Source organism: Thunnus albacares, chromosome 5, assembly GCF_914725855.1.
Source record: "Thunnus albacares chromosome 5, fThuAlb1.1, whole genome shotgun sequence".
Classification (NCBI taxonomy): Eukaryota; Metazoa; Chordata; class Actinopteri; order Scombriformes; family Scombridae; genus Thunnus; species Thunnus albacares.
In genome coordinates, this window is record NC_058110.1 from 26,270,056 (window position 1) to 26,290,592 (window position 20,537).

General features: G+C 40.4%; 1 protein-coding gene across 2 annotated transcripts; it reads right to left on the reverse strand.

Moving 5' to 3' along the window:
- Positions 1 to 1,701: 1,701 nt before the first annotated feature.
- zgc:162200 (uncharacterized protein LOC558638 homolog) lies at positions 1,702 to 20,444 on the reverse strand. 2 transcript variants are annotated; one of them, XM_044350956.1, is made up of 10 exons: positions 20,254 to 20,436; positions 18,314 to 18,646; positions 15,765 to 15,977; positions 15,401 to 15,553; positions 12,920 to 13,435; positions 9,690 to 10,571; positions 8,511 to 8,690; positions 7,227 to 7,378; positions 5,586 to 5,946; positions 1,702 to 4,435 (listed from the first exon to the last, which is right to left on the reverse strand). In XM_044350956.1, the coding sequence occupies exons 2-10, from the start codon at positions 18,563 to 18,565 to the stop codon at positions 4,430 to 4,432; spliced, it is 2,715 nt and encodes a 904-aa protein (XP_044206891.1). In that variant the 5' UTR covers positions 18,566 to 18,646; positions 20,254 to 20,436; the 3' UTR covers positions 1,702 to 4,429. The 2 variants fall into 2 exon arrangements, with proteins under 2 accessions (XP_044206891.1, XP_044206892.1); XM_044350957.1 differs by lacking the exon at positions 5,586 to 5,946 and having other exon boundaries at positions 20,254 to 20,444.
- Between the last annotated feature and the right edge of the window lie 93 nt (positions 20,445 to 20,537).

Consider the following 20,537-nt stretch of genomic DNA (forward strand, 5'->3'; position numbering starts at 1 on the left):
GTTAGACATTGACGGGGTGTTTAAAAGAGCAAAGACAACAGAATTGAGTGGCTTAACTGAATTGGAGTTAATGTGGCAAATTGTAATTAAATTATCAAGCCTAGCAGTTGACAACAAAGGATGTTTAAGATGGTGGGTATTTGATCTAGTTGTGATCCTAACAGATGGATTGACTGTCAGTCAGGCAGCAGAAGCCTTACAAGATAGCAAAGTCAGTTCAATGTTGGTTGATAACAGGTGAGAGCCTTCCAGGGAGGGTGGAGGCCATCATCATCAGGCCAGATTTTGTGATGGAAACAAAGTGACCACTGTCTGATAGCCTGTGTTAGAAATTCAAAACAGGTCCTCTAACACACAGTCTTAACTGTCTGAGCTTGTCCAGGCATGTGAAGTGGGTGAGGGGACTCAAAATCCTGAACTCAAGATGGTGAAAAATGACGTTACTAAAACTTGAATTTTGTTTTAAATCAATTAACACATAAATTTGAGTTTGAATTACACATAATAGTTTATATTGTGAAAAACAATAAGTTGATGTAACTACCGACATTATTATGTCAACGCAACTCATCAAAATAATGTTTGCAACTTAAAAGGTTTATCTAAATCAATAAATTAGAATTTTTATCTTGCAACCATGCATTTAATTAAGTGGTGGTAATAGATCCCCTGAATTACTTTTTAGAGGGCAGAAGAAAGGTGAAAGCCATTTTTTTCAGCAAGAGAAATCTTAGGATCTTCATTTACAACTGATCTGTATCATACTCATCACATTCCTGATCTATCCCCTTCTAAGACCCTCAAAAACACAATGAAATAACAATTTCCCAAAAGCACATTTAACACTAAAACATGTTGTAAAAGCAGACAACTAATTATTTCTAAAACAAGAGCGACTAAGCATCTGACTTTGAAAAGTCAAACTTTCGATTGAACCAGCATTAAATGAGTCTGTGACTATAAATACCTGGTCAATCTGGATCAATGACAAACTGGGAACTGCAATTTAACACTGTTTGACAAGTTACAGGTGATGCTGAGTTTCATTTATAACCTGTTTCTCCAGATTCTGCACAGATCTGTCTAAGCAATCTTTCTCTCAGTCCTACATCATGGTGGTATCATCTGACTGTATGCATGAACTGCCACAGCTGCCTAAAACCTCTAGGTCCTGTTTATCACTCTGTTATTAGCTTCATAACCTGAAAATTGTATGATAGACACCTCTTAAATCTTTATGAAATGTGGCCTGGCCTCTCTGTATTAGACTGCATCAGTGCCTCTTGTTTGCTTATAAAGGGTTCTCTAAACAGACTACTGTTTTATTTATCTTAACTTCTCACAAGTGGATCTGGAGCTTATCAAACTTGTTTTTCTGGTTGGCTTCAGTCACAGGATCCATCAGTAGCTAGCCTGTATAGTCTGCTGTAAAATGTGTTACTCCGTGCTCAAGGGAATAGTCTACTGTAGATTCAGAAGCTTAATACTCATATAAGATATTAATGTTAGTTGTAAATGTTTTTTGTTATTGGTTTTATCCACTAAAGGACATTAAAGTTCAAAATAACAAAGAAACCTTTGCATAAGATTGTGTCCTGTTCACAGAAAGGCCACCTTATTTATCATTCCACACTTTCCCACAAATAATAGTTGCCTGCTTTTTATCCCATATACTAAACTGAACAAAAACAATCATCAATATACAGTGTTGGCTTGTTTTATTCTTCAAGAAAAAAGTGGTTCACAGGTCAATGAAAGGAATTTGCATACACTTAAAAAGTTATGCGGAGTGTTTGCATGACATCTTCTAGAACAATTTATACAGAATGCAGACCACATAAATACATACAGTTAAAATATTATACAACCATGGTAATTAAATTATACACACACATCTGAACAGAGTGAATTAAATAGATTAAGAAATCCATTTACAACCTTCAGAGCAATATGACATCATGTTAAAACATTTTCACTTGTTAGCAGACGTTCATGAACAGTCAGCTATGCAGACCAGTTCAAAAACTGTCACTTTTCCAAACATTATCATAACATTGTACCTATGTTTTAACACACTATACTTACAATTCTGTATTCATGATCTTTTCAGTCACTTTGTCTTTTAACCACTTTTTCGAGATGCTAATGTCAAATGTTGCCTGTTAATTCATTAGTTAATACTGATGAGTTCATACGAAGAATGTGAGCTAAAAAGTGAAAATATTCTACCAAAATGAGATATCACTTTATTCAGTGCTGACATTGCTCAATGAGTTTCCTCAAAAGCAAATACCTTCAAAAAAATCACAACTACAGTGTTGAATAGTTGCATCTAATTAGAAAATGTGATGTAGTCTAAAAACAGACAAGATCAAAACCAAGGCACTAAAAATTAAAAAAAAAAAAAAAAGGTTGGGGAGCGGCAGGGATCAATCAGCAGGATGTGTAAACCACAGGACAGTTGAGATTTAAAAATGGACATTTCAACATTTCCTTGCCTTGTATTCAGTTCTCTCTTTTTTTTTTTAAACAGCCATTTCCAAATGTGGTCTTAAATGATAATTGGTCTCATCAGGTAAATTCAATTTGAATTTAAACTGCACTTAATGAGACTTAATGCGTTACAGTGACAATGTTTATATATGTGGTACTGTTCTCAAATCACAGCCCCAGCATCAAACTACTTATAAGCAACCCATGTCGGGCCAATTGACAGATATATATATATATCTAAATGGTGACTAATGTATTTTTTTTCTGTGTCTTTTCTTGGCAATCCAGGGCCCATGTTCATGGAGCTCCAACTAGCAAAGCAATGTCATGTTTGAGTTACTTCTCACTTTGAAATATTTTATTTTCATGAATTTATTTATTCTTTATTTGAATTGTGAGTATTTGAACTGTGTGTTCCTGGATGTAAAGCACTGTGTAATGCTTTTAGAAATCACGGGACATTGTTATTAGTATCATTATTATTATTTCATTTTTCTACAAGCAGCAACCCTAACGGCAACCTGCAAGCGCGATTAGTATTCCTAACTGAAAACAAAGGATGCTGTTGCCACAGCAGAAGAGAGTAGCTTTCTGTGGGTAATACTAGTTCATTACAACATGCTTACTTTGGTAGCACACAAAAGCATGGTGATATTAAATTATGAAACACAACACTTTATCATTGTTGCTTAGCTGTTAAAAAGGAGTGAGGAATAAGCAGAAGTGGAATGGGAATTGTTCTCGTAACTATGTAATCAAGAGAAACGAGCGTGGTCCAACGTGTTAATATTAGTTTCAGGTAAACTGAGCCACTGAAATTCTTGAGTGATATGAAATGATATCATTTAAAACCCAAAGTCCAAGAAGCAGGAGAGTACATTATCAGCCAATGGGGATGCTTGCACCCACAGATGACTTCCAAAAGCTGGTTATTGTGAGAGATGCTAAATGGCTGTTGTAAATTAGCTGCAGCCAGCCACTGTTATTGACTGAAAGTGAAGGCAAGTTTCAAAACCCACCTTAATCCTATTGAACAACAGGAAGTATACAGGCACTGTCCTGAATTGGTCTGCATAGTTTGCAAAATAAGATGCACATTAAATATCTCCCAAATCATGTATCTAATTACTTGGTGTTTGACCTGAGGTGGTGAACTTATGGCTGATTTATTTCCATCAATGAAATGGCATGTTTACTGACCTCTTGTTAAAGGGTGTGGCTAATAGGCCAAAGCCAAAGGGTCAGACACATCACGGGGATAAAAAAAAAGGGGCATGTAACTGCACCACGAGTAAAAGGGAGGAACTTCAAGACGATAGCAAGCTCTCTACTGTTGGGGTGGCAGTCCTGTTAGTAAGGCTGCATTGTTCTATAAAAACACTACCGGGGGGAAGTTACTACAGATGAGCTAATGGTTTACTGACACTAAAAGACGCCAGACAGGCCTGACCAGGATGCCAGACTAAAGGCAAGAGAGTAAAGACATACAGCCTTGGAACAGATTATAGCCTTGAATCAAAGTCGGAGGACAGAAAATATTGTACATGAAAGTCTGGTGTTCTGGAATAAATACTGTCAATGGTTCGCCACAACACACAGCCTTGAACAAGACCAGATGGAAGTTGAAACCACTTGGGACAAGACACAGTCAATAACATCTTTCTCCAGGCTGCATGCAGGCTTCTCCGCTTTTAAGCAGAGAAGACCAAGAGGGTGGGATGAGAGATTTAAAATTTTTTCTTTTGATTATTTTTTACATTTTTTTTTTTTTTTTACTTTTTTAATCCATGGTTCTGGTGGGTAGAGTGGGGAATGTAGCATCACATCTGGGATGGACAGGATGTCTTGAGTCACGAAAGGAGGAGGGAGCCGGGGAGTCAACATGAAGACAGGTCCTTATGAAGAAGAGGGGGTTTGGAGTAATGGAAGGAGTGTTTCAGCGCTACAGAGACAAGGGTGAAACAGAGACAAGAAAGAAAACATATTTAGTTCAACAACAAAAATAATGAACAGAAAAATGAGGATAATTAATAAGGATAAACAGATTAGTACAACACACTGACTTATAAAAGGATCAGGCAATTTAGGGGCTCTATCAGTTTAAATGTAACACATGTATTAAAAACAAATAATTTGTAACCTCAATAAATTATAATCTAACCAAAATCTGCAAAAACATGTGATTGTTCCAAGTAGTAACTTATTTAATATCTTACAGCATGAAGTAAAGCTTATTTAATATTTACAGTATGACATAATGTATTGATATAGATAAGAAGTTTAGTGCTGGGAATAAATCTGCTGGGTGCTTTATCTCATCGCCTGCGAGATGATTTAGAGTGTGAGTTTCTGGCTCTGGCAGATGGGGCCTGAGCTTTGTTAGCAGAACTCTTACTGACACTAGTGTGTGATTCCTCCACGGTTCTACTAACAGAGGCGGATGATATACCCCTGGACTCTCTACAGATCCCAGTCATCCTAGTCTTACTACGTGGATTGTGACCAGGGAGAGATGTGGTTGTCAGGGCCTCTGGAGATTTTGCATTCACCTGAGAAGAGACTGTGCCTGACTGAAAGGTGTTACAGCATGCAGCTGCTGCCTGCACAGATTTAGACCTGTGAGCTGACTGTTGTTTTCTTCGCACAGAAACATCTAAGTTTGGCTTTACATCAGGCATTTGTTTACTCTCAACCCATGCTTTAGACGTGTTAGGATACACACACAAAGCATTAGAACAGGTTAGATTATCTATGGATGAAAACAAAGAGGCCTTTAGTTTGGTGGAAGAGGCCGGTACAACACGAGTTGTGATGAAGGTGTCCTGACGTGTAGGGACTGAAGCTCTCCGGCCTGACGCACCCTTTCTTGAATCACTTACTTGTGTTTGTGTTTTCACCAATAACTCGCTGTTTACAGTACTGGTGGAGCTCTTACGTGTCGGGGAATAGCCAGGACTCAACTCTGTATTAAAAATATCACTGACACTATGGCTTCTAATGAACGTGGCATCTCGTGGCAGACCTTTGCCTCGGCGAGACCTGCTGCTTGTCTGGATGGGCTTGTCAGGACAAAGAGAGAGAGGGGTTCTTACAGGGCTTGTGTGGAGGCTTCGGGTTAGAGCTCGCAGGTGGTGCGTGGCCATGGCAGGAACGCTACTGCCGAGAACCGGGCTAGCTCGTGGACTGCTCCTCACTGGGGGGCGCGCAGGACTGCTTCTGGGGCTACGTGGACCTCGGCCTGACTTGGTGGCCAACTCCTTGGCTCTGGAGCGACGGGGGCTGCTGCTCAAGCTGTGGGGAGACAGAGGGGCCTCCAGGTCCTCCAAACGTTGAGTAAGAGCTAATTTCTGCTGGATGGCCATACGCAGCAGAGAATTCAGTGTCTTCTTCTCATCCTCGGCTGCTGCCAGCTGCCTCTGCATCTCATCCAGCTGGGTGACATACTGGTCACACCTGAGAGATGCACACAAAATAAAAAGATGCAACATGCACAAGCAGGCACAAATAAATTAAGAGCACAAAGCCAGAGACACACAGCAAACATGTTAAACATGACACAAACCAACTGTGACCAAACACAACTAAAGATTATTTTCATTATTGATTAATCTAGCTGTTTTTTGATTAATGAATTACTTGTTAGATTAAAAAAAAACCCAAATAATTACATAATTATAAATACCATCACAAGTTATGAAAGCAAAAAGTGACGTCTTCACACTGGTTATGTTTGTTTGTTTGCAAAAACTGAATTTACCTTGATATGAAACAGAAAATATGCAAATCTTTAATGCTTGAGAAACTGCTACCAAAAAGTTTGATATTCTTACTTGTTGAATAACATGAGCAATCCTCAGGCACCATATACTCTACAAATCATGCAGTAACTTCAGCCATCCACATGATGGCACTACGAAACATAATTATAAGAAAGCGGATCTTTTTAAGCTGTAATCTTTAGCCTATTGCAACAGACAGCAGTAGTCCTTGACCACTGTCTGTGCTCCAATCCCTCTTAAGGATAATCAAATACCAGCTCATAACTGTCTGAAGAGGGGCTAGACAGTCTGATGCAACAAGTTTCCAAGAAGTGTCTCAGGCATTAAATAACTAATAATACACACACCTTTGCTACCCATTACAAAAAAAGTGCAAAAGCCAAGAAAAAAAAACATTAGATCATTCACTCAACCCAGTACAAAAACACTCTTCCCACATGACTCATGCAAACTGATGCTCGGAAGAGGTTATTGATTAGTGAGTAAAGTGTTGTGGCTTGTAAGTTTAACCCTTGACAGAGTCTTCCCACAAATCCAACACCCCATCCCTCTCCCACAGACATTAGGCTTCTCCTTCTCTAAGGTGACCTGGCTTGATGGGACAAATCTGTCCTTGCCTCCTCCCCCGACAGCACAGGGCAGAGCATGTGGTTTGTAATCTTCACATGAACCAGTGGATTGTCCACAGGCGTAATAAGCATGGTAAGCTTATTACATGAGTGGTAGCAAAAGCTGTACCACAACAAGAGCACCATTACTATGCATGAAGAATACTGGCAAAGAAGAACAGACCAGACATTCAGAACTAATTCCCATTTTTCACTTCAAATACATTTTAAAAGCAAACATCCGCTTCATCCTTTCTTCATCTTCTTTATTCTTTTATAACCTTGTTGAATGTAATGCTTTTCTCTCAGATGTCTGGTCGCAAATTAAATAAAAAGGACATCTTACCGGCTGGCAAACATGACTCGGAGTGAAGAGAAGGTGGCAGCGTCTTCCTTCAGGGCTTTGAGCTCATTCCGCAGTTTCATCATAGTTTCTGACACCATGCTCTTCTCAGTCTCATACTTGGTTTTCAAATTGGACAAGGCCAACTCTGCGGTCTGCGTTGACAAAAATACAATAGCATCATCATACCCCTTTCAAAGTGGGGTGTTAAATTGTATATTCTCATGCATAATTACAGATATAGAATAGGCAAAGTATGTTAATAATACACTTATTTCAAACTGATAGCATCATCATACCCACTAAATCTAGGGAGACGCCTGATGCAGGGTGCAAGTGTTATAAAATACATTTTGTTCTGTGTGTTCTAGATTTGATTACCCAATACATTGATATGATCAAACAAGCCATAACTGTCATTACCGTTACAATGCTATGAATGTATTAATACATCCCTTTATTCCTATTTCATGTGACTACAACATGCCCTACTTTTCCCATCTTTTGTGAACACCTTTTACATGTGTATGAATTGAGTGCTATCATCAAGTCTTTAAAGTAAATACCATGATCACATGAGAGGCACAAACTGGAGCCAACAAAGTCCTAGAAATCAGAGAGAAGGTAAACTACTGTGTACGAGCACTACCCAGCTAAACAGATTACCTTGAGTGCTCATGTGTGTGTGTGTATAAAAGAGAGAGTGACAGCTCAGAGAATGACAGAAGCAGGTCACGCACTGCTTGAAGCACAGGAAAGGGAAGGGGGAAGGAGCTCAATCTCTGAGGAGAGAAACATCACACTAGTCAAGGTGCAGACCCATGTGAGCCACAGGGACTGTCTAGACACTGATGATCCAGGTCAACTGTATCGTTTATATTAATATTACACATGCATAATGCTGAAGGAAAAAAGACTTGCTCTCTTACCTTATCAGCACAATCAATTAAATTTTAAAAATACTGAATTTGTTCAGTTTTAAAAAGAATGAATAACAAATATTGGCGACAGAAGGAAAACAAAATTCTGCAACAATCTCTCTGTATCAAGGCAGCTGTTTTTCAGAATTTCTTGTACATACACAAAGAAATAGATGAGGCCTCTCATATCAGAGAGTTAGGGAAAGCTTGTTTTTAAGGGCAAGCCACAAAAAGCTGCACACTGACCTTTGACATTACAGGATTACGTTTTATGGAAAGTCCTTGATGAGTCAGGTTGACTGAGAGCAATAACCTTCGGTGGGGAAAAAAAAACATTACAGCGTAGCCAGTGCTTGCTGTGACCTACCTGTTTATTAGCCTTGAGGACAGTCCTGAGGGTAGCAATCTGCTCTCTCTTGGTGCTGAGAAGGGACTTGAGTTTTAATACTTCATCCAACAGGCTTTCAGCATCCCGCTCTGACTCTCCGCTGCTGCTCAGTCCTGAGTATGGCATCGCACCCCTCTGACGACAGAGGTCCACTGCCACCTGAGGGAATATAAAGGAAGTTATTCATTAAAGTGAGTTAAATGTCTTCATGCTTCACTGACAAGGTCAAATTTGGTCTCAAGTTCAGCATGGGGAAACTTTTTGTCCAACAGAACTGGAGTTAGGGCTGTCACAATAACCGCAATATTGCAATACTACGCTATAGACAAGCCAACTACGGTGGATGGCAAGCAACCGGTTTAAGGGAACTCTGTAGGCCAACGTTGTTTCCTGTCACAACACAATTTAAAGTCTTTTCTGTGTTTGTCAGGTACTGCTGCTCCATTTGCCCGACTCATAATCAGACCAACATACCTTGATTTTCACACACACAAAAAGTTGTAATACCGCATAGACCGCATACTGCTGTGAGCCACCCTGAATCACCGCAGGGGGGATTCCTTCACCACAACAGCCCTAATTGGTGTGTGTATTTTTCATATACAATATGTCAAAATATCACATTACCAACAAATGCCCAAAACAAAATAACCTGTCTACAATGTTCAAAATTAATCTCAGACGTCTTGACAATATTATACACTTGTGAAATTAATCTTAAGACGTGTAAAACAGCAACTATATGCATTTTTAAAAATGTGTTTCACTATTTAAAAGACAAATTACCAATGTTCCAGACACTGCTGGTTTTTGAGAGGATTGTCTGTAGTGGAAGCCACAACTCAACTTTGAACTCTGATAATCCAATCCATTCAAACCCAAACACACGTGTCAACAAGGTCCACACCAGGCACTGGATTTGTAGACACGGGAGCTACTCAGCTACATTTAACAGTCTGAGCTGAGCATTAGGTCCAGCAAGAAATATGTTCAGGAGGAACGGCCTTTGCCCAGAGCAAGAGCCTGGCTTTAAGGGATTTAGGCATAATGAGGGAGTTAGAGAGTTTCCACTTTCAGTCCACAAACAGTCGGGTAGCAGTAAAGCAGCGCTCTAATGAATGTCTCACATACTGTATGTAATAAGCAATGTTATCTTACCCGGAGGTGTTTGATCTGGCAACGGATGACTGCTACCAAATTGCGAACGTTGGAAGGGTCCCTGAAATCCAAGGTGGGGGATCCAGGGCAACTAGGAGAGTCTCCACTGGGTCCTGCGCTGTCCATCTCTCCCATAAACTGCAATGCTGCAGCTTTGGAGACGAACATGTCATTGGCTCGTGGCTTCTTCTGGGAGTTTTGCTGGGGGTAGACGTGATGTAACCTTCGCACGCTTCCTCCTCCGCCGCTTGCCCTGGCACTATCACGGTAATAGTCCAGGGTGACCCGTTTGGGTGTCAGGTTGTTGCACACGCAGATGTGGTGATAGAGGTTGGACAGCTCCTCGGAGAAGGCCAGCAGCTCTTCCTGGGCCACGCTCAAGTGCCCTTCGGAATCAATTGCCACTTTCCGTGTGGCTCCAATCTCCTTCTCCAGCTCACCGATGCGCTCCTGGTCCTGCTTGCTGGACTTGATGCATTGACGGATCTTGTCAGCCAGCTCCTGGGCCTCTGTCCTCCAACGATCCTTCTCATGCTTGTATCGTTGCTCCAGGGTGTTATAACGAGAACCTGCCTGAGACAGTTCATCTCGCAGCTTCAGGAGCTCTTCGCTGGCCGAACGCATGCGTGCCTCCAGCACCTCCTTGCCCTTGGTGTCTACCTCGTAGTCAAATACGGCATCGCCACCATCCCCATTCTCTGTCTCATCCTCGCCCCGGTCGTCTGCTTCCTGGTTGTGCTGCTGGCGGTTCTGCACAGCCTCTAGCTGTTGCGTGAGAGATCCAACCTTGTCCTCTTGTTGACTGAGGGCTTGCTTGGACATTACCAGCTGCATCTGCAATTCCTCCACCTTGTCAGTCAGACATGACTTCTCTCGTTCTGCCTGAGTACACAAACAAAAAAAACTTCTCAGTAAACAATATGCACATAAATGTCTTAAATTTGCTAAAATTACTTATGAGGGTAGGTTCACAATTTTTCAAGCTGTCTTAAAACAATAGTCAGGTGCCCAAATGAACACTGAAACAGCTTTTGCTTGCTGTAATCCTTCCTCCTGTTCACACTGACCATTTCAAGATTCCGTCCTAATGCACTTTCAGTGCAAGTGATGGGGGACAAATTCTGCCTTTTATGCAAAAATATATTCAGAAGTTAATCTGAGGCAAAATTGTCTGTTTGTTTCTTCTGTGGATAGCATATTTCCTTGTTGAGCTGTAGTGGAAGGATAGTAACAGAAAGGCCCAAAGAAGGCTGTAATTTTGGAAGATATCCACTTCATTTGATCAATTTGGACAACTAAAGCCTCATATTAGCTTCAGATAAACTTTTGAAAATATTTTTGGATGAAAGGAGTGGATTTTGTCCATCATCACTTACACTGAAAGCACATTAGGAAGAGATCTTTTAATGACCATTATAAACAGGAGGAATGATTACAGAAAGCAAAAACATATTTAATGTAAATATTGTCTGAAGACAAACTTACTTTAATCTGAACATAAATTTAAGTAATCATCCATTTCAGCCACTAAGGTTTAAATATAAACCAATACTGATTGCCAATTATTTTCCACAGAACAAAAGGACAGTTCCGTGACACGAATTTCTCACCCAACCACCTTTGCTCTTAATGCATTTTTCATGTAAAACAGTGGCTGACCCCATTCAGCTCCTCACTCCCAACATCTGTTGGGTAGAAGCTTGCTAACCCAACCCCCAATTTAAGTGCATCATCAATAATATATTTCCTTCAGGCTGAGATGGATGACAGTTCAAGACATTCTGAATTTTCTTTAGTGCCCTTTATTTGTCAAGTATATATATATGTATATATATGTATATATACACACATATATATATATTTACAGTATGTCAAATATAGTATAACTATATGAGGAGTTTACAAAATCTGGTTCCATTGGTGGTGATTTTTCTCAATGTAGAAAGGTTCACTCCTTCAGCAGCGGATGTGGTCTAAAGCAGGAAGCAGACAGCCCTGACAACAAAGTCAAACAAACTAACCTGCCTGACAACTCACTACTCAGCAGAGCAAAAAGGTGGCAGCCTTTTGAATTAGCCCGATAAGAACAGATGCTTTCATCTTGATATAAATATATTTCTGTAAACCATGAAAATGATTTCAATATAGATTCTATATAAATGAGTGTTAAGTATTAGTATAAGCAGTATAGTATTAGTATAAGTATTGTGAAGGAGCCATTTGGTGCTCCTTGCCAACGACTCTCTATGCTTTCAAAAACTCACATTTAAAACCGCAAACACGTCACCATAAGGTTAAAGGTAGAATCAGTCACTCTGGAGAAAGATCTTTGATATTTGAACTAAACACCCACACAAATACAGCCCTCCCTTCATGCTCCTTCAGAAACTCATGTGAGCACAACAGCCCGTCTACACTCTCCGCGGCCTCCCCACTTCTCACTCGACCTGCATTCAGCGTCTCTGTCCACAGATGCAGCCGTCTGTCAGCTGCAGCCCCTGGGGAGCTGGGAGGACCTTCCCCAGGCTGACAGACAGGCAGCAGAAATTTACTGAACCAAAATAGTTTGCATGTCAGCTCCACGGGAAGAAATTGATAGTGTTTGTAGTTATTGATTCATTGATACGGTTAATAACTTCAAAACACATAAACAGTGGGATATTTGTGTGATTTAAACAGCTGCTTGCTCAGATTATGCTTCACTAAACGTGAGACTGTCTCGGATTCAATGTGGTTTGACACGTTTAATAAAAAGTAAGCACATCTGTTCCGTGAAAAAACGCTCTCTTCCCCACCAATCAATGGCTGTTGGAGACGGGAGACTGTCATGTCCTCACACAGACAGCTACTGTATTAGATTACAATCACTGATTCTACCTTTAATACCACAATAACTACTGAACTATTTTCAGAGAATGTTCTTGTGCCGGTGATGAGGAACCTCTTCCTCCTTTTGACATAATAGTAAGATTGTAACAAATGTAACAAATGATTATTTTCATTATCATCTGTTCTACTTTACAGATTGTAAAAATGGCAACTAACTATTTGAAGCGTAAAGCATGAGGAGCCCAAATGTGGTCCTAAAATTGTTTAGTTTGACCAACAGCCAGAAATCTTCAAGAAAAGCCGTACAATTTACAATAGTATGAAAGATTCCTAGTATTTTTCTTTGGTACTATACCATGGCTACTGTCTAAAAGAGTGCTACATGTTATCTTGTTGCCTACCTGTAAGAGTTGCTGTTTTAGTTTCTGACTGTCTGAAAAGTGTAGCTCACTCAGCAGGTCCGACACCAGCCCAGAGGCTGGAGCACGCAGGAACACGTCACTGTTGCGTGGAGTGGAGTAGCGATGGATGAGGCCATTACTTTTGGAGCCCGTCAAATGAGGAGGGTGAGCAAAACCGGGAGCAGACCCAGGACCATTATTAAAGCCGCTGTCCTGGTCCTCTCCCTCAGCTTCACCTTCTCCCCCTCCCCCCTGGCCCTCCTCCTGGCTATCATCTAGCTGCTCCAAGTGGAGCTCCAGGTTCCCCACAGAATCAAAGGGGTTAAGGGTCAGGGCAGAGAGCTCTCGCCGTAGTGTGTTCTTCTGCTCCCTCTCCTCCTTCAGGGCTTCCAAGGCCTCATCCAGCTGCTTCTCCGCAATCTCCCTCAGCCTCGCTGCCTCATCCATCTGAGCTCGCAGCTCCTCCTGCTCCTCGTTCTTCTGGGTCAGCTCCAGCTTTATCGATTCAAACTCAACCTGAAATGTGTCCAGAGGCACAACCACAAGACATTTTATGTAATATTATATAATATGTGTGCACAATATAGCCCAAACATACAAATATACCTATCAGTGCATTCAGTATATTAGTGTTACAGTCACACCTAGATGGTCTCCTGGCTAGAGGCCCATATGGCATGTCCTCTGTCCCCCTCTCTGATCTATACTAATACTATATATACTAAATTAAAACATGTATCTTAGAACTGATGGTTTATGACTGATCATTTGTGGGTAAACATTAAAAAAAGCAAGTAGAGGTTAGATTAGGTTATACCTTAAAATCAACTAACAGATCATTCACACACTAACAAGCCTGCACTAGACTTAGAAGTGGTCATGGACGGAGATCAGCGAAGCCAGAACATATGACATTTAATCTGACATTTGAAACACTAAAACCTATTAAGTGATTAACTGCAGAACTCGCTTGCAGACACCTGTCAAAGCAATTACAGCTGCTCTTTGGGATATTTTAATAAGGTTTCATTTTCATAACAGACATTTGACGATTATCACCTAAAAGTCCCTTTTATGTTCAATGAGCAGAACCGTACCAATATATGCACCCAACATCACTGGCATACCATATTCACCAGTAATATCCAGTTGTTAACAGTGATCAAAGTGTGGAAACAGTAAAAACATTGTGGAGCATGATGCAGAACATAAAATGAGACTTATGTCCAAGAATCTATGTGTGAAGCATTTGAGAGGTATGCTTATCTCTGAAAGAATGTTCTTGGCCTACATTTTTAATGTTTCTTATGCTGCAATTCTGCAAAATTATGGTAAATCATATAAACATCCTTCAAAAAGTTAATTATTGCATGCTATTGTCCAGAATGATACACAACTATAATTTAAATTCAAAAGTGTGTATATTTTCATTTTCTTACCAACAAAGATTTAAGTGCAAAAAGTAACACTTTTTGTTGAAATTATTATTTAGGTTTTTTTTTAACCAATCAGTCAACTAGAATTTCAGGGACACATTAAAATTAGTTTAATCCTTTTAATAATGTAATCTCCTATTATTCTGAGATAACACTATCACCATTTGAATCATATCAATTGAAAAGAAAAATATTTACTCTAGATTGTGAGGCATTCTTGATAAGTTATTAAATGCTGCTCTGCATTCAGCTTCGCTCACAATATCGTGATGCGTTCAGAGCATTTTCCAGCATAACTAAATACTGCCGGCTTCAAAATAATCTCATCCATTAAGAAGCATTTGAAGCTTATCTGGTCTTGAACATAGCCTTGTCAGTTGCTGCCAACTGTTCAAGGCTAAAGTTAAGTAAAACAATGTAATAATACATTTCCAAGACATTATTTCTCTTAACACTCAAAAGTCAATATATATACTGTGAAATGTAGTGTCCCACAATCATTTGTAAAATTGCTAGACTGGACCCTTGTTGGCATAGTGCTACTTGTAGCTAGAATTATGTCTTTACTTCTTACTGCATTTTGCCAGTGAGATGTTTCATTGGACATGGTGTCTGGCTCTCAGGGAATTCACTGACAAATGGAAAAAGATGGTAATCAGGAGATGAATTATTCTCCTCTTCTGTGAGGGCTACTTCTTTTTCTGGAAATAACTACATTAATCACCCAGGAACAGACTGGTCCATTATCTTCAACAGAGGGCAATTTGTAACCCGGCTGTGACGTTATGTCAACAAACACGTGAGAGAGATTAGAAGTTTGTTGCATACAAAGCAGTTTTGCTGTCAGGCAGGAAAGGTAAGTGCGTGATGGTATGGTCCTTGACTTACACAAATAGTGTATAAATCCAGGAACAAATGTCGGGCAATAAACAGGACATTATTTTGTATGCTTAATGTTATTCATTGTGGATATCCACTTCCAATTATAGCATGTAAGTTCAACTTAAATGTACTTGGAAAAATTGTAGCTTGAGTGATAACTGACCTGGTTTTCCTTGAGCACAGAGACTTGTTTTTGCAGTGATATGTTCTCTTCTTCTAGCTCGCCATTATCCTGCAACTGGCGCAGCTCACGTACTTTATATTCCTTCATCTCATCCCTCAGATGGCCTTTCTCTGCCTCCAGACACTCACACTCCTGCAGAACAAAACTCCAGTGTGAAATCAGTGCATAGTACAAAATCCAAACTGCACACTTGCCAATGCCATGTCAAGCTAGGTTTATTTTATTCTGGAAGTAAGTTTACACAATTAATATATCCACCAGCGATTCTGGTGACGAGGAGATGGGGCCTGATAGTATGCAGTACACCACCAGTGTACAGGTGTACATTTTGAGCACACCATACCTTCTTTAGCTGGGTGGAGACCACCCCAAGTCTATCGATATCTGCGTGGGCATTGCTCAGAGCAAGGCGTGCTTGCTTTAGCTCTGCCTGGACTTCATCCATGCGGGTTGCCATGGCAGCCTCCTTAGTGGCAGTCTCCTGCAGCAAGCTCTCCTCCCGGCACTCTCCATCAGCAGCTGCACGCTTCTGGCTACTCACAGAATCTGCAAATGCCTTTACAGAAACAAAAAAGGGTTCAGGAAAGGGCAAAACTTGCGGTATCTTGTGGGCTACAGTATATTACACATTGGAACAACAGTAGCTGTGTTACTCATATCAAGGCAAGCAAAGAGGACATTTTAGACAAAGGAAAGGAAATACCACTTCCCCAACAACCATCATCTGAAACCTGATCACACAGAGGAAATAGCTGTTATGGTTCAGTAACCTTACACGCCAACAGCAGCTCCACAATATATTTTTATCTAGCCAATGTAATAACATGAGCCTAATACATTACACTTAACACTGTAGTACCAGGCTTTTCTTCACAGCTTGCCATAATTAGTAACCTTGACACATTATGCATCAATGACTGTGGATGAAAGAACTATCAAATAAGGTGTTAAATGAAATGAACATGCTACTAAACATGCTCAACTGAACATCATGTTGTGGTTATATAATGATTCTAATTTACAACACATGAGTCCGCTCTGCTTTGTTAAAACCCTGCCAAAGCCTAGGTAGGTAAAAAGCCAAGAAATGAGGTTTATGCAGATTATAAAAAATAGCTGAAATTCTGTACCACTAGGTCCATTAAGACATAAAGAGCTTTGCTTGACATGCGGTTATAAAACATCCGTATGGACCAATTTTACTGTTTCTCTGGCACTAATGTATTGCTAAATGTCCTGCAGTTTGTAAGCAGGGTTTTAAACATTTATTTCTCTCAATTTAACCAGGTGGAGAGAACTATTGCAAAACCAAAAATCTGCCCACATGATGAGATTGAATTTTATGGGATTAGCTTCTTACATAAACCAGTTTTATAAAGCCTGTTCCGCTGATACTAAATACCTTTAAGGCCCATATAGTGCATTTATGACAACATTTACTTCAGGAAACCCTTCACAGATCAGTCATTTCAGTACTATGTCAACGTATGCACGAACATAAAGATGTCATAAATATTTTTACAAAATACACCTTTAGCTGCAGCCTAACTGTGCAACCTATACTCCCCACTTGTGTAAACACAGCTGATGTGGTGGTTGTCAGTTTTACTACAGAACGGTCACTTATTAATAAGAGAGAGGGTGAGCATATAAAAAAATACATGAAAATAACTGGGAGTTACAGTTTGTTATTAAGGCAATGAGAAGCATACTGTATGTCCCAATTTTAATACATCTGTGAAAAGCATTATGATACATTATAATCTGAGCTTTGACACATCGGTCTAATCTTTTTATTTTGACTATCCGGCTCTAATTCAATCCTATAATGCCGTCAAAACGTATCAAAATCAGTTTAAGATGGACAGAGAAATTGCAGCACCGGATATGCTGACTAACTGGTTAAGGAGGCTGTCCTAGTCACTAAACCCCCCCCCCTCTCTCTCTCCGATGCCATCAGCATCAGATGACATTATGAGAGCAAAACTGACTCAGCATGCGATCACAAGCCTCTTCATTGGAAGTAAAATATGGGTTCACATCTGTAACAGAATGGTTATTGTGAACACTGAAAGACAGACTTATCAAAAAACACGTAAGGGATGAGCAATCGAATTTGCGTCATAGGTCACTTGCACAGATTAAGGGACAATGGTATCTTTATAGAAATAGCACACCGCAAGGCAGCTCCCCAGGTGTTAAATTAAAATGAGCAGCACCAGCAGAGGGTTTGTGTCCTCATAAAATATCAGCCATTGACACTTTCACTGTATTTACATTTTGCTAACATTGTCATCTGAAACCAGGTAATTCTATTTTATCATTTTTGTACAATGGTGAAGCAGGTGAACAATAAAAAGCCATGCTACTACTGCTCTACTCTGTTTTGTTGATTGCATCCTGCAATGGTATATTTCACAAATATAAAAGATAGTAACCATTGTTGTATTCATTCCTCCTGTTCCAAATAACATCCTCGAACATTCTGTGAAATTCCACTGAACATGCTTGACCCAGATTACACTGGAATAAGCTGTCAACATGAGAAATTCACCTAACTGAAAAATCTTAAATCTAATCTAGTCTTCATGAAGTCCTCTGACAAAGTCATTGTGAAATATGAATTCGGGAAATGCTTGTTTCGATTAGTAACAGCACATCATAACACCAAAACCTGTTTGAAGTAAAGATTAAGTCTTATTTATTAAGGCAAACAAATAAAATAAGGAATGTGCAAAACAAATGTGTCGGGAAAAACAAAGCTCACAAAGCAGTAGTGTGTTATCAGAAAATAACACTTGGAATGCGGGGGGAGATAACTTCACAAGCGTAGATGAAAAATCTATACAATATGTTGCTTAAATATAACTAGAAAGCCTTGGGTGTTCCTACCTCTTTGAGTTGCTGTAGCTCCACTTTGAGGGCTTCATGCTCCTCTTCCAGCTGCCTGTGTTTCACCTTGAGAGCAGAGCTTTCCTCCAGCACCACCAGGCCATAGCGGGCCGCCTGTAGCTTCTCCTCTGTGGCCTCCTGGAGCTCGAGAGTCAGCCGGAGCACCTCAGCCTTCATGTCTACGCTCCCCATCTCCGCCTCCCCTTCTCCCACTAGTGCTGCACCTGCTGGGTCTGCATCTGCCTCCAGCATCCTTGCCTGACCTCCTGCTTGTCTGCCAATGTTCTCCCGGGACACCTACGTCCTTCACTCCTCCACTCTCATTACTCCACACTACAAAGCACACAACACAAAGATGGTGGTTATGTAAACTACTTAGAACAACAGCTAGGGTGGCAGAGATTTTGTATAAATCATGTGACACCAATTAAACAAAATGCATAGGGCAAGATTAACTTTTGAGGTTGGTTGAGTGGGAAAACACTTGTATTTCAGCTCAAAAGGCCAAATGGCCACTAAAGCCATAAATTACTTGACGGCTGCAGTTTGTAAATATTGATTACGGGTGAATACCAGCCAGTTATTACATACAATCTGAGTCAACATCAAAAATGTGACTGGTATTCATCTTTTTAAGTAGGCAGTTAGTGGCTTGTTGTATTTAAAGATTATTACTGATGATTCCTCAGCTCCCCACAGTTAAAGGACAGGTTCACAATTTTAACAAGTATTTTAATTTTAACAATAGTCAGGTACCCAAATGAATATTAAAATAGTTTTTTTCTTGCCATAATCATTCCTCCTGTTCATAATTAATATGAAGCTTCAGCTGTCCAAATTAGTCAAATCATGTAGATATCTTTCAATGTTACAGTCTTTTTAGTGCCAAAGTCCCTCTTTATGTTACTGTGCTTCCACAGAAGCTCAACAGGGAAACACTGTCCAAGGAAACACAAAGAGGGAATTTTAGCCACATATAAGCTTCAGATAAACTTTTAAATACATTTTTGCACAAAATGACTGTGTGTATTTTGCCCCCTCGTCACTTACATTGAATTTGAAGGGGATCTTTTAAAGTCAGTAAGAACAGAAGGAACGATTACAGCGAGGAAAACCTCTTTCACTGTTTATATGCGTAAATGACCGTTGTTTTAAGACAGAAAATTGTGAACCAATCCTTTAATAGACTGTCACTATTAAACTGGGATGCAAGTCTAGCCTGTACACATCACTGACCAACGTTATTATCGACAGAGTCGCATCAGCACCATTTTATCTTTCAGAATAAGCAGAGTTATTAATGTTAGCTACACGGTTATGACAGCTGGTGTGAGTCTCGTTGCCCCCCAAGTGTCCACCACAAAGTGACTGTAAATGCATCCGTGTTGCATGGGTGGGGCAGACTCCCCCCCTATTTCCTCACATCCTCTTCTTTGACCGAAGATGGACACACCAGCTGCCAGTTGTCCGGTTCCAAATGATGTATCCCGTAAGCATCTGCTATCCCCCAGCCCACAAACCTGTTCATCGCAGCTTCAACTGTGAGCGAATTAAGAGGGGCTACCAAATGTTTGGCAGCCTACAAGTCCCCTAGTTTGCAAAGTAAGGTATCTTAAATAAGGATTGAAACGTATTCTGACAGGGATACAAGATACGAGACGTCACCAGGCTGCAAACATGACACGGCCGGAGGGTTAGCAAGAGTAGCTTTAGCCGCAGACGCAGCAAATGACACCACAGTAGTAGTAGTAGAAGAATTTAGCTCGCTAGCTTCGTAGCTGTGTAATTATCTAAATTTACATAGGCTTAGCGGCATACACGAGATCTATTACCCGGCTCACAGGGTTGTTCTCTTGTCGTAACGTCACTCGGATCCCAGTCAGGCTAATTAGCTAACTTATAAAGCTACACCATCAGCCAAACTAACGTTAGCTACTTACCCTCTCGGTTTTATTTCAAAGATGGGGCTCGCCGGTCGCCAGCAAACGTTAGGTTAACTCTACGCTTCGGGTGCTGTCAGTAGCAACGGTTGCTAATCACGTCCGCAGCCGGGAGGACAGGGTGACTGAGCCGCCTGCCGCTTCCCTTCCTCCCACCCGGTTCTCTCGTTTCCCAGCGAGGTCGAGTGTCAAAAGCGCGCCGAAAATGTGAAAGCACGAGTACCCCCTCTAGCTTAGCAACGGCGCAATGCAACCTCACGAAGAAACTGTCTTTATTTTCTTTA

What these genes read in the sequence shown, in the direction of transcription:
- zgc:162200 (XM_044350956.1), bottom strand. Translation starts at nt 18,565, where the DNA reads ATGCTGGAGGCAGATGCAGACCCAGCAGGTGCAGCACTAGTGGGAGAA. An exon ending in TAAAACAGCAACTCTTACAG is followed by an intron (nt 10,572 to 12,919) that starts GTAGGCAACAAG and finishes TTGTGTACTCAG; the next exon opens with GCAGAACGAGAGAAGTCATG. An exon ending in CGAGTCATGTTTGCCAGCCG is followed by an intron (nt 5,947 to 7,226) that starts GTAAGATGTCCT and finishes TGCATCTCTCAG; the next exon opens with GTGTGACCAGTATGTCACCC.